Genomic DNA, 12,817 nt, shown 5'->3' with positions numbered 1-12,817 from the left:
TCCTCTAGTGGCTCACCAGCCCCTGGGTCTGGTGACAGATCCAGTCCAGGGACACCAAGCTTACACCCCAAACTCCCATCAAACTTATGAAACAGGACTCTACCCTTGTCTCTTGTACAGACAGTGTTCTTTTTTATCATCTAGTAATATCTATCAAGGAAAACTAACTTTTATGGCTGCAAAGAGAACCTTTGTCTACCTGCATTTATAACCGTGCAATGACTACTTTTCGACTCATAATGCCAAATGAAGGAATAGCTAGTTAGCTGATGACTGAGTGAGCGTGTATGAGAGTGACTGAGTTGTGTACAAACATACAAATTGACGGTGTCTTCCAAGTTCTTTTAGCAATTTTTTGCAATACTTAATGTCTGGTAGTGAGATTAGGTAGGGATATGCAACAAATAGCAGTCTCCAAAAAATGAAGTCATCAAAGTAATAACAGAGTTATGGGTCTTAATGTTCCAACTAAACATACGATGTCCCTTTTCAAAGGAGAGGAATACGCTGGGAAGAGATGCAAATATACTCCTTGCTTAACATTAAGTCATCTATTTTAATAAAAGAACCTGTAGAACCAATCTCACTTATCAGGTTGCACACAAACACACATATGCACACATGAAAATGTGATTACACACATGCACACACACACACACATACACACACCTTCCTAACCCCCTTGTCATGATCCTAATGATCAGAAACAGACTGATTTTCCACTAGACCTTACCCCTGAATCATACCTCCTTGGTGACCAAGGCGCACTGCTCAGTATCTATGGCCTTTCCTTTTTTTAACAAAACTGCCTTAGAGCCTGAAAGACCAGGGAACGATCCCCTCACTTCCACTACAAAAAGAGATAAGATAAAGAATGTATGGCAATCATTTTGTATGTGCTTTCTATGTGTACTTGTGCGGTACCTAAGCAATAAAACTGTATGCTTGATTTTGTACATGCACAGAGGTTTGTACATCACAGCTTTGTTCCTAGCAAACAAAAGAAATCGGTCCATAAAGATGATGACATGCTAACATGACACAGTAAAATGAGTCCATTTGGTATGCCAAAGCTTGTGTTTTTCAGAACTGCAGTTGTAAAATTTGTTGTAAAAATATTTTCCTTTGTTTTCTTGCATTGAAGACTTGCACATTTTGTAAACTGCATTAATGCATCTTCCATATTTTTGCATGAGGGAACGCTGTCCGGTTACACTGATATTTTGCTTTTGTTTAAGTACATAAGCCAGCACTATATTTTGAATCTGTTGGTGAAGAACGTATCACTTTGGCCCTCCAATGTTTCAAAGGTAAATATACACCAACTGATGGAAAGCCTGTGTAGCCATAGTTCTAACAATTGACTTTGAAATTAAGCCTGACTGATTAAGTGAAGGGGTAGTATTTTTCAAAAGTAAAGTGTCCTTCCTTTTGACTATCGCATATCGTCGCTGTCCAAAGAAAACCATGTATCTCCATCCTTCTTCCACGTCACTTGTATGCATCAGTTGCTCTGTACACTGTGTCCGTTTCTCATAAATAGAGATGGACCGGTAGAAATGCCCCAAAATGACTTCATACTGAAATTTCCTTACTTCAGCTTCCATTCATATTAAAGAACATTTTGCCTTCTCCTGTAAAGTTACCATTTTGGAGATACATGTGTTTATTTCTGGCAGCAAATGTTGAGTTTTCCAAATGCATTGTGGCGCTGAAGTGTCATCAGAGTGATCCATAACCTACAAGAGCTTTAGGAATCTCCGTCTAGGACAGTGTATTCATGTGATACATTTCTGCTTCTTTTAGATTGTTTATAACATCATGTATGTGTGTAGTGAGTATATATTCATTTCTTTATCTTGAGGTCCTTTGTGAGAAAGATGTATTTCATTGAGAACTTGCAGTCACCTTTGCTCTATGTATTTAAGGATCTTCAGCATTTTTCTTTTGAAAAGCCTAGTGTCATTGTAGTGTTTATAATATGATTACCTTTTACACTACCTCAAGTCCCCACATTTCCATCAAGAAAATTACAAGGGAAATGCAAATGTAGGGGAGATGTGGAATATTGAATATTTATGGTTGAACTATTCCAGCATCAAAGAGCCTATTTGTCAATACTAGAGAATACTATGTTTAATTCAACTACAGCTCTTCATAGAATACTGTGTCTGAGGGAGTGAATTTGTATTTGTGTAAATGTGAGGGGGAGCAAGTGTATGTATTTGTATATGTGTGTGTGTGTGTGTGTGTGTGTGTGTGTGTGTGTGTGTGTGTGCGCTTTTTGTGATTTTTGTGATTGTACAACACTATTATTTCTCATGAAATGTTATAGCATTGTTAGTGCTATTTTAGCAGCATTAATGGCTATAACCACTTCTTTTTCTTACTTTTTTTTTCATCTCCATTAACATTCAGCAGTATTATTCCTGACTGGCTTTAAACAAGGTCATATGGAAAAGACCATTTGCATCAGATTTCATTTTTAAATGTTTGTGTCTCTTTGGCCTTTCATGGCCAATTGCGGTTTACATCCCACATACAAATGACCATGACGATGCATCACCATAAATATTCATCAAAACCCCGGTGGAATTATATAAACCTACATCATGGCATCATTCCAGAGGCTCAACAAAGTTTATTTGATTTAACTGTATCAATAGTTTCAAAACTGAGAAATTGTAAGAATTAAAATTTGTGTCCTTCATCATTATGTCAGTTGTTTTTTATTTTTTGTCTTATTCTCTCACTCATCCGTCCCTGCTTCTTTATTTCTCCTTTATTCTCCCCTCTCCGTTCTACACTTTTTCTCCTATACATTTCTTCTCTCATTGCACTCTCTCAATCTTTCAGTATCTTCTTATGCTCCTCCTTCTCTCTCTCATTTTGTGTATGTTTGTGTGTTTAGATCATGTGTTGACTTTCATGATTGTTTCAGCTGTGCATTCACATACATCCAGTGAGTCAGAAGGTCATGTCCTTGAGAATCCAATGCCACATACCGGTGCTTCAGTTATTGGGCCCTTTTATATTGAGCCTGTAGGGCATGTTGTGGAGCCTCTGACTTCTTCTGATGTTACTCCAATGGGGGAAAGAGATAGCATCGTCCACTTCCCAGACACAGCACGAACGCAGTGCTGGATCAATCTCTTTCTCTCCTTCCCCCCTGCTGAGCTCCGACTGACACACTTGAATGTTTAGCCTACTCTCCAGATCACAGCAGCACCAGTGCAGTGTCACACAGCGAGCTCTGGAGGTGCTTTGGAAAGGGAGATCCCTGTTAGAAAAAGAGGTGATTGACATAGAGCGGTAGACCAGAAGATGGATAATAATCCAACAGAGCTTCATAGATCTGTCTAGGTTCTGTAGACCTTTTGACACCTGCTTTAATGTGCTGTTCAAAATGGAGTGGTGTGTGTGTGTACATTAGTATCCACATTTTTGGTTAAGAATCTTTCTTAAAATAGCTCTGTTCTTGGGAGAAGGGCTGTACAGTGCAAGGCAGGCTAAGCCTCACCCTATTTGCATACAAATTGACCAGCTGATCCCTGCCATCCTGACAATGCACCCTGTGAATATTCACACTGCTATTTCTGCTAATTATGGCATGATCAAACATCCCTCCTCTTATGGCCATGATTTTCAAATCTCTGAGCATTCGCAGTGCATGCCGATCCTCCTCCACTTCTGCCTCTTATTCCAGTGCACAGACCCATGCCCACGGAGAAGCGCCGGAGAATTTGGTTACCATTGATTTATTGGAGGTTCCTGTGGAAGTTTGTGGAAAGTTTGATTGTTCCCAGTACATTCCTAGTGATGTGAATATTAATAGCAAATAAGTGTGCTGACTCATTCTGCATCTGAAACCTGCTGCTTCAGTGCACACATGCATGAGTTAAGAGCTGGACATGAGTTTGACCCCTTCCTGATGTTTTCATTACCTTTACTGAAACATTGCTATCAGTTTGCAATTCTGGATTTCAGCATCTTACTGGGTTTAAAAAATAAACAAAAAAAATGTTTATTGCTTAAACCTGAAGTGCTGCATTGTGGTTGGTGTTTAATTACACACTGCCATCTAGTGTCCATTTTCTGTCATTTAGTTTTTTCCAAAGGAACAGTTTGCTAATGCTACTGCTGATAATGTGCTGTGCATTTAAAACTCTGGACTGAAGATAATGCAGCCTCACTTGAGGTGAAAGCACAGAGTTATTAATAGCCAAAATAAAGTATTTTGTTGCTAAACGCAGTGTTATTATCTTACTGTCAATTAACATTTTACAAATTAAATGCGTGACTGCAATCCTCATTTGAGCTTGGATAATACTGACTAAGGCAGACAGAGAGGTCTGTAACGTAAACTGTAACGTAATGAATGTAAGGAATGATCTGCAGGAGATCTAAACAGTGACATTGGGCTGGTATGAATGTCAACCCTGCGCTTTCATAATGCTCCACTAGGTGGTGATACTGAGCAGTGTGAAAGCAAATGTGTCCTACATTGCCCTATAACAGAGCACTCAGGACTAAGGGCTAAGGCGTGTTGTTGTGCTGCGAAATGCTGCCATCTTCCGATTCTAATCAAATCCTACTGAGCAGTATAAGAACCGATTCAACAGTAGTCAGGAAAGAAGCTCACATTTCAGGTGATCATCGGTTTAATGGATGGAAATCCAGCTTCAGAGCACTTTCTTTCATCTTATAGGCACTTTATCAGTCTCAGCATGCCAGTGATCAATGTGTGGATTGAACAGTGTCCAATGTGCAAATGTGTGAGGAGGTTGTATCCTTCACTTTCAAGTCCAAAAATCTCATACCATAACACATCCCAATAAAGGGCTTTGTGGGAACCTAAAGCCAATTTCCACAGACAGAGCAACAGCTGCACCCTGAGCTTTATTAAAACCCTTTCCATAATGGAATTTCTTACCAGCCTCAACACAGCTCACCAAAAAAAAAAAAAACTGCAAAGCCCAATGTCAAAATTATGTGTCAATCCTGTAGACCATATTGTTCAATGCTCTGAGAAGTCTGGATGGGGATAGATGGCACACCAGATGGAAGAAAATCTTAGAGGAGTGTAGACAACTGTCAGAGTGTGAACAGCGTTACGATGTCCTCTGGTAAACTGCTAGGAATGGGAGGCCTTACTTTAAGTTCAAGGACATGGGTTCTACATTGAAAGGGAAGGTTGGAAATGGGGTTTGGGGAGAACAGCACAGTTCTTGAAGGGGAGCTCAAGGCACCAGAACAACACGCATGGTGTTGGTGTAGCCAGAGCCTGGGCGCCAGCCAGTGACTACAATTACCACATCTCCAGTCTTGAAGAACTTCCTGGCTTTGCCTGAAAACAAACAAATGAATAATTGGCATCAACAATCCCAAGCCCCAGGACTTTAAACATAAGCATGAGCAGAGTGCATGAAGTATTGTGTCCTCAATGGATTTGTTTCCATGTATTTTTTCATTCTGACAAGCCGTATCTACTGCTATATCCTGAATTGGTTTATGGCATATTTAACATACCATCAGTCTAAATGTCAATACCTGTAACAAACTAAATGTAGTTTCAGCAATTTATGCTCACTGTGCATTGTTCATACTGAGGTTTTCTTTTAAATGACTGCTCTTGAATGCACCTGTCATTTTTGTCATTCACATCACAATCAGCCATGTATAATTGTTTAAGGTGATTTTCCTGCTCAGAAAACACAATTCTGCTGGACTAAGGTCCTCCAGCCATGGTCCAGGACAGGAAATTATTTCCTACCAACACCTACACAATTTCACACAAACTAAAGTAGGTTACACTTGATGATGAAATATCCCAGCACTAAAGCACTGGCCTGACAAACTATCACCAGCCCTTCATTATAACTGAAGGAGGCTGTGTCCTTACCCATCTCCATGGCAAAGCTGACACGCAAGTCCACGTCCTCAGCCCACACGTCATTGGCGGGCTTGTTGTATAAGATAGGGAAGATGCCACGATACAGATGGCTCTGGCGTGCTGTCTGTTCGTTACGGGTCACGGCCAAGATGGGGGCACGCGGCCTGTATTTGGACAACAGATGAGCTGACCTAAACAGAGGAAGAGGGGAAAAGGCTTCAGAAATCATGGTCAAAAAACAGTAGCCACAGACCTAAATCAAACAGTGGGCAAATTTGTTTTCATGGACAGAATGTAATAACAATATTTCAATGTCATGTATAAAAGCACTGGAATGAACAAACACTGTTTATGCATTATAGTGATAATCCATGTCTTGAGATCCATGTTGATAGAAAATAATCACTGGATTTGTGGCTGTCTGTTCTGTTGGTGTATCAGTTAAAGTTGTTCTGTGTTAATACAGAAAACAGTGCACCTCAGTGTCCCTCATGAAGTAGACTTCCTGTACTGGCTGCACAGCAACAGCTGAATGAGTTTAAATTAGACTACAAAATGTCAGGGTTCAGGCCAGCAAAGGTCAAGCTTAGAATGAGGGAGCACATTTCACCCTGGCATGAAACAACATGTGAAATGTGTGTTTGTCTTTCTGCATGTGTGAAGTATAAATGTGAGCATGAAATATATAGGAAGGAGTACTATTTTTAAACAGGAATGTTGCACGATATATTGTAATATATTTATGCTGGTACTACAACACTTTGTGTGTGTGTGTATCAAAGACACCCAATGACACATTTTGTTGGACCTTTCCCTTGATGTCCACTTATAACTTTGGCATGGTGTTGAGTACCAAAAGAAATCAGAATTAATTTTTACACACACACTTGTTTTCAACATCTCCCTTTAAATTATACAGGCCGTCCCTTTAAGACCTCTGTTCTAATTGCTAATAATTTCTGTTAAAAAACAGTTAAGGAAGAAACAGTCTATAATTTGAACAGGGCTAAACCTTTAAAGGCTGAATTATTGGAGCTACATACATGAACATTTATATTGTTTAGTAGTGTGGTCTGTGTGAGCGTGAATACATTTTGGTTTTAAGTGTACCTGCCAGATTTGCTGAGAACGATGATAGCACTGGCACAGCACTTGAAGGAGGCCTCCACAGCTCCAATGGCCACGGCCTCACAGGGGTCACGGGTCAAATGGGTGATGCGACGCAACTCTTCAAATACTTGTCTGTGGAACATGGCTGCCTCAGCCTCTCGAGCGATCTGAACACAAACACCAGAAAGGAAGAAAGGGGGGATATGTAAATAAATCATGTAAATATGATAGCTACACACTTCTTCCTGAAGATCCCTCAGTTTATAAATTCAGCTTTGTGTGCATGACATCTCTATATATCTCTATAGGACTGACAGATGTTCCCTAATATGAATGACATAATTATATATGTACAGTGGTCCCAAAAAGTATTTCTGCCATACTTAAGAATGTGTAACAGTGTGTTCAAAGTATCAAACCCAGCGGCATGGTTTTCTTTTTCACAAATATTTAAAGGCAGTTGATGTGTTTTTAGATTGTTGTTGTTTGAGCCAGCTCTTTGCAGATGTGCATCCAAAGTGCTTTTATACTTCAGCACAACATAAGCTCAACATAAGCTCACTGACCCAACCAAATTATCACCAGACGTTCACATTTCACACTGTGTTTTACAGTACCTTTAGTGCAGACTGGTTTGAGTACTTTTATGGAGTCTAATATTATATCTGACTGTGTTAAGCATGTTAATCATTTCAAAAAGTCTTCTGAAACAGTATTTAGCTTTGTACTGGACAAGATTTTCTTTTCAGTTGAGAATTTCTATTTAGAATGTTGTGTAATGCAAGACTACATTTAATTTCGTTTGGGGAAAAATAACTTAATTTAACAATGGCCAAATAGTTTTTGGTCCACTGTAGGTAGAGATATACAATACCATCACATTTCTAATTATGTTTGAATTTGATGAAGTTGTATCAAATAATGAAAAACCTTTGACAGCATGCCAGGCTGTGAGAGAAGCACTCGGAGCGATGGGGCCTGTTTTGTGGCAATTCACCATGCGAGATCAGTATCACCACTGGCTAATGGACAATCTGAGTGCGAGTTCCACAGAGGAGAGCAAAACACATCAATAAGAAGTACAAAACGTGGACAGACAGAAGGAGAAGAAAGGTATGCACACATACAACAAATGATTAGGAATATTAGCAGTTAGTAAACACTGCACTGGCAACAGAATTTTTTTTTAATCAATATTTACATTTCTTAAGTGTAGACTATGTTCATTCATTTGGTAACCACAGAGACATGGGATTGAATTATGTTCCCTTATAACTACTGATTCAGAAATAACTGTACCAGTTAGCTGCACTCTTTTATCATTTCTTATCTTCTCTGTACTAGAAGCATTAGTAACTGATCAAGATGCAGTCAAACTCAAAATTATAAAAGAAGTTTCCCTTTACCTGGTGCTGTGTCCTCACAGACTCCACAGGGTAGTCTCCTTTAGCTGTCTCTCCACTCAGCATGATGCAGTCAGCACCATCTAGCACAGCATTGGCCACATCACTGCTCTCAGCACGGGTGGGCCGTGGTTTCTTAATCATGCTTTCCAACATCTGATATGAAAAAAACAAAACTGTCAGTATGAGAACCTAAGATACAAAATTCCACCCTTTAGTTAAAACATAGTTTTTTGTGTTTTCTCGCCTGTGTGGCACAAGTAATAGGTTTGCCAATCCTGTTGCAACGGCCAATCATCATCTTCTGAGCCAGGAACACCTTCTCAGTGGGGATCTCGATACCCATGTCTCCACGGGCAACCATGATACCATCGCTAGCCTCCAGGATTTCATCAAACCTGTACAGACATAGAATATGTCTATACTGATTCCTCAGATCAACAAAATCAAAAGGACAACCCCTTATTATTTGTGAATTTATGTTGTCAGATGCAAAAACTTTAAAAATAAAAGTGCCAAAGTAGCACTAACACACCTGCGCACACCCTCATGGTTCTCCAGTTTGCTGATAATCTTGATGTCCTTGCCCTTCTCTCCCAGCACTTTCTTGACTGCATGTACGTCATCAGCCTTGCGGATGAAGGAAGCAAACACCATGTCCACTCCCTGCTCCACACCAAACTGCAGATCCTGGATGTCCTTCTCTGAGACGGCGGGCAGGTCAATTTTAGCACCAGGCAGGTTGACACCTTTCTTGCTGCCCAACATGCCACCATTCTCAATTTCACAGATTAAGTAGTCTCCACCTAGAGCAAAGGCATGGAATCCAATTTATTTTGCACAAATAAACAAACCTACAATAATTAAAGAAATCCTAGAAAGCTAATCTAAATTCCAAATGATTCAATATTTTCGAAGCATATTTGAGTTATAGGCATACACTGTCTTATATTTCTTTTCCTAGTTTTTCAGAAATTGTCCAGTAATTACCCAGAACTTACCAATTTCCTGGACCTTGAGGGAAATGAGGCCATCATCGATATAGACCTTGGAGCCCTGCTGGACTACCTTGGTGATGTTTTTGTAATCCAGCCATAGGGTTTTCTCATCGCAGTTGTCCTTGAAGCTGTCATCAAGAGTCAGCTTGATTTTTTCACCTTTGTTTAGTTTCACCTCTTCAGTGCCACTCTAGAGGAATAACTATATTTTATATATATATTTATATATATATATATATAATATTGTGCAGAAATCTTAGGCACCTAAGATAATTATATATATTTAAATATATATATTTATCTCAGTAAGCATGGTGCTTATATATATTTCTTTAAAATATTCAAACAACATGGTTTTGATATATTCATTTATTATCTGTAACCGCTTATCCAAGTCAGGGTCACGGTGGGTCCAGAGCCTACCTGTAATCATTGGGCGCAAGGTGGGAATACACCCTGGAGGGGGTGCCAGTCCTTCACAGGGCAACACAGACACACACACTCACGGACACTTTTGAGTCACCAATCCACCTACCAACGTGTGTTTTTGGACTGTGGGAGGAAACCGGAGCACCTGGATGAAAACCCACGCGGACAACACACCAACTCCTCACAGACAGTCACCGGGAGCGGGAATCGAACCCACAACCTCTAGGTTCCTGGAGCTGTTTGACTGCGACACTACCTGCTGCGCCACCGTGCCGCCTGTGGTTTTGATATATTATGATAATATATTATAATTAGTGTGTCCTTTTAAACCAGGCATGAAAATATCTTTTATGTCATTTATTTGACATTTCTAGGATTTTGAGCACATAAACTTTTAAAAATACCACAGGAGAACCACTATTATTAAATTGTTTTGTAAATAAAAGGTATGAGTGAGAAACCAAATGTTCCAGTTAAGCTGGCCAATAACAATAAAAATTTTTTGAAGGCTCCGTTTTAATTCTTAAAACTTTTTATTTTTTCAAATTCTGTTATTTAGGGAACTTGAAAGTTGCCCTCATAAATCATCATTTTTCAAATATGAGATATTGTGATCTTTAAATTTAGGCAGTGTTGTAAGACATTATACATTCCTCTACAACTCTCTACATTATTCTGCACACATTAAAAAAAGTTCTTAAATTTACAGCTTCTGAGCTTCCAACTAATTATCTAAAATATTCCAAATGTTCTAGTTTCTTAAATGAAACACTCACGCCCTTAATGAGTCCTGTCCTGATCTCTGGACCTTTGGTGTCCAGTGCAATGGCCACAGGTCTGTACTCTAGGGTCCCAGGTCCAAAGCTCTCGGTGGCTTCACGCACATTCTTGATGGTTTCAGCGTGGTACTTAGGGGGACAGAGAAGAAACTCACTTTAATACATTTGCATTAAAGTAACACCAATATTTGTTAGTAACCAAGAAGAGTCACTGTGCATTTTATTAACTCAAGCCATTACTATTACATGATATTAAAATAATTCTTAAGAAACAATCAATTTCCAGCAATAACCAAATACAAAGCCAGGGAAATCCAAAGCATTTTCAATGTTATTTTTCTTGGCATTAAAAGGTAAACATTTTTAGCTGTAGTTGTTGCATAATTAAAAGCAATCCCCATTGCCCTGTCATGTAAAACTAGATGCCCAAATTTCTACTCGAGTAACCTATATAGCACATTTTCACTACGCATGGTGCCTTGTCCTCTGTGCTTCTTTACATTTCAGTCTATAAATAAACTCCATTGACCAGTCTTAATCCTTAAGGGTTTAAATAAGGCATATTGGAATGTCACATACAGTGTTCCGTTATCTGATTGGCCAGGTTTGATTATTTGTTTTTTGTTTTGTTTTTTTTCTGCTTGGTATCACATCTATAGTTTAGACATAGGTCATGCATATGTATATATATATATATATATATATATATATATATATATATATATATATATATATATATAGTGTATTTGCAAATGTCTTTTTTGTGTGCTACTACCTGACTATCAATCTGCACATATTAATTATCACTTCCTGTCTCCCAAATCAAGTGCAAAGTTCATATCAATGACTAGCTGAATTTAATTAGCTTCTTCACATCATGTAAGAACCTAAAACATAATTTTCAGTTTTTTTAAACGCTTAGGAGCTTATAGTTACAGGACAAGATGTGCAATTTTTGTCCAATCCTTATTATTAGATTATTTAAATTATGCATGCAATCAGTGTGTGATCTTTTGCTGTTGGGCTATTTTATGAATAAGGTCAAGTACTACATAAAAGATTTGTTTGGTGTTTTTGCTTCTTAGACATCTGATAGCAAAGTGGATATATAAGGAATACACTTGTCCAAACGGTTTTGACCAAAGAAACCTGAGTGTGACTTCAGTGTTAAGAGATAAAGAGGGCTCCTGACCTTTAGAAAACCTTGAACTTATATAGCAACAATATCAAGTAAAGGAACGATCAGAGTATATGTAGTGGTGAACTATAAAAATCGCAAAAGTCACAGCTTTTAAATGCAAGAGGTCAAGAGCGTGTACTAAAGACCAATCTGAAGCTCAAGTCCTCTGTACTATTTTGGAGAGTAAAGTCACTGTACGGAGTTCACAGATCAGAGGGTGAGGAAACAGATCAGCTTACAGCTGCTGACATTTTCAGAGGTGGAATGGAAATGTCACAATGAGGGAAGCTCCACTGCCGAGGGCTTAGGCCTGGAAAATTCTTAGAGGTATGTCTTTACAAAAAGTGCTGTACAAATGAACTTGTATTAAACTGAATATGGAAAATGAGGGATAGCTGTAGAGATCTGCCTAAACCTGCAGAATAAGTAAGTTTGCCTGGAAGCATTCTGGGTATCTGTTAGAACCAAACAAGTTTCGGAGCATCATCATATCTATAGAGGGATATCACTGTTATAAAGAGGGAAACAGTTATTTATGGTATTGATGTTACTGTCAGGAAAACCCATATTAATTCCCTTAAGCACCAACCTCATGAGATCCGTGAGAGAAGTTCATGCGCGCAATGTTCATGCCGGCATTTATCATCTCCTTCAACTTCTCAACAGAGCGAGAGGCTGGCCCTAAATGAGGACAAAAAGCTAGCATTCAATGTGTCTGACAATAATGCAATTTCCAATTATTGAGTAAAATCTGGTGAACAAATAAATATATATTATGAATAATTGTGATAATAATTTATAAAGTATAATCTGTAACTAAAGTGCAGGTAAGGATGTTAGGGAGCCACTGACCAATTGTGCAGATGATACCCGTGTTGCGGGACACAGCAGGCTCAGAGTCGATGTCCAGCAAACACAGGTGCTCAATTAGGGAGTCAGCCATAGAAGCATGGAGCTGCTGAGTGTGGAGGATGGAAGAGCCTGTATCCTTAGACTTTGACATGATTGGAGCTGTGTCTGCTGGA

At 39.0% G+C, this 12,817-nt stretch overlaps 2 protein-coding genes across 2 annotated transcripts in view; one reads left to right on the top strand and one right to left on the bottom strand.

Annotated features, from left to right (window-relative positions):
* Nucleotides 1-1,966, top strand: part of hcn4l (hyperpolarization activated cyclic nucleotide-gated potassium channel 4l) — a 34,614-nt gene extending 32,648 nt beyond the window's left edge. The window contains exon 9 of the mRNA XM_066668410.1: nucleotides 1-1,966. This exon is cut by the window's left edge and continues 1,457 nt beyond it. Within this exon, the coding sequence (XP_066524507.1) occupies nucleotides 1-90 (90 nt within the window). The 3' untranslated portion in view covers nucleotides 91-1,966.
* Nucleotides 1,967-4,712: 2,746 nt separating this feature from the next.
* On the bottom strand, nucleotides 4,713-12,817 carry pkmb (pyruvate kinase M1/2b). Its single transcript, XM_066668001.1, has 10 exons — nucleotides 12,645-12,817; nucleotides 12,382-12,473; nucleotides 10,610-10,741; nucleotides 9,408-9,594; nucleotides 8,942-9,212; nucleotides 8,654-8,804; nucleotides 8,410-8,562; nucleotides 7,004-7,170; nucleotides 5,903-6,084; nucleotides 4,713-5,347 (listed from the first exon to the last, which is right to left on the bottom strand). Exons 1-10 carry the CDS (start codon nucleotides 12,793-12,795, stop codon nucleotides 5,241-5,243), a joined length of 1,593 nt encoding a protein of 530 aa, XP_066524098.1. The 5' UTR covers nucleotides 12,796-12,817; the 3' UTR covers nucleotides 4,713-5,240.

Source organism: Hoplias malabaricus, chromosome 4 (genome assembly GCF_029633855.1).
Source record: "Hoplias malabaricus isolate fHopMal1 chromosome 4, fHopMal1.hap1, whole genome shotgun sequence".
NCBI classification, from domain to species: Eukaryota; Metazoa; Chordata; class Actinopteri; order Characiformes; family Erythrinidae; genus Hoplias; species Hoplias malabaricus.
The sequence above is the reverse complement of the archived record's forward strand: the minus strand, read 5'-3'. Positions and strand labels throughout refer to the sequence as shown.

Coding starts and splice junctions, on each gene's coding strand:
- pkmb (XM_066668001.1), bottom strand. CDS start 12,795: ATGTCAAAGTCTAAGGATACAGGCTCTTCCATCCTCCACACTCAGCAG. Junction 9,595..10,609: donor GGACAGGACTCATTAAGGGC/GTGAGTGTTTCA, acceptor TTATTCCTCTAG/AGTGGCACTGAAGAGGTGAA. Junction 8,805..8,941: donor AACCATGAGGGTGTGCGCAG/GTGTGTTAGTGC, acceptor ATGTCTGTACAG/GTTTGATGAAATCCTGGAGG.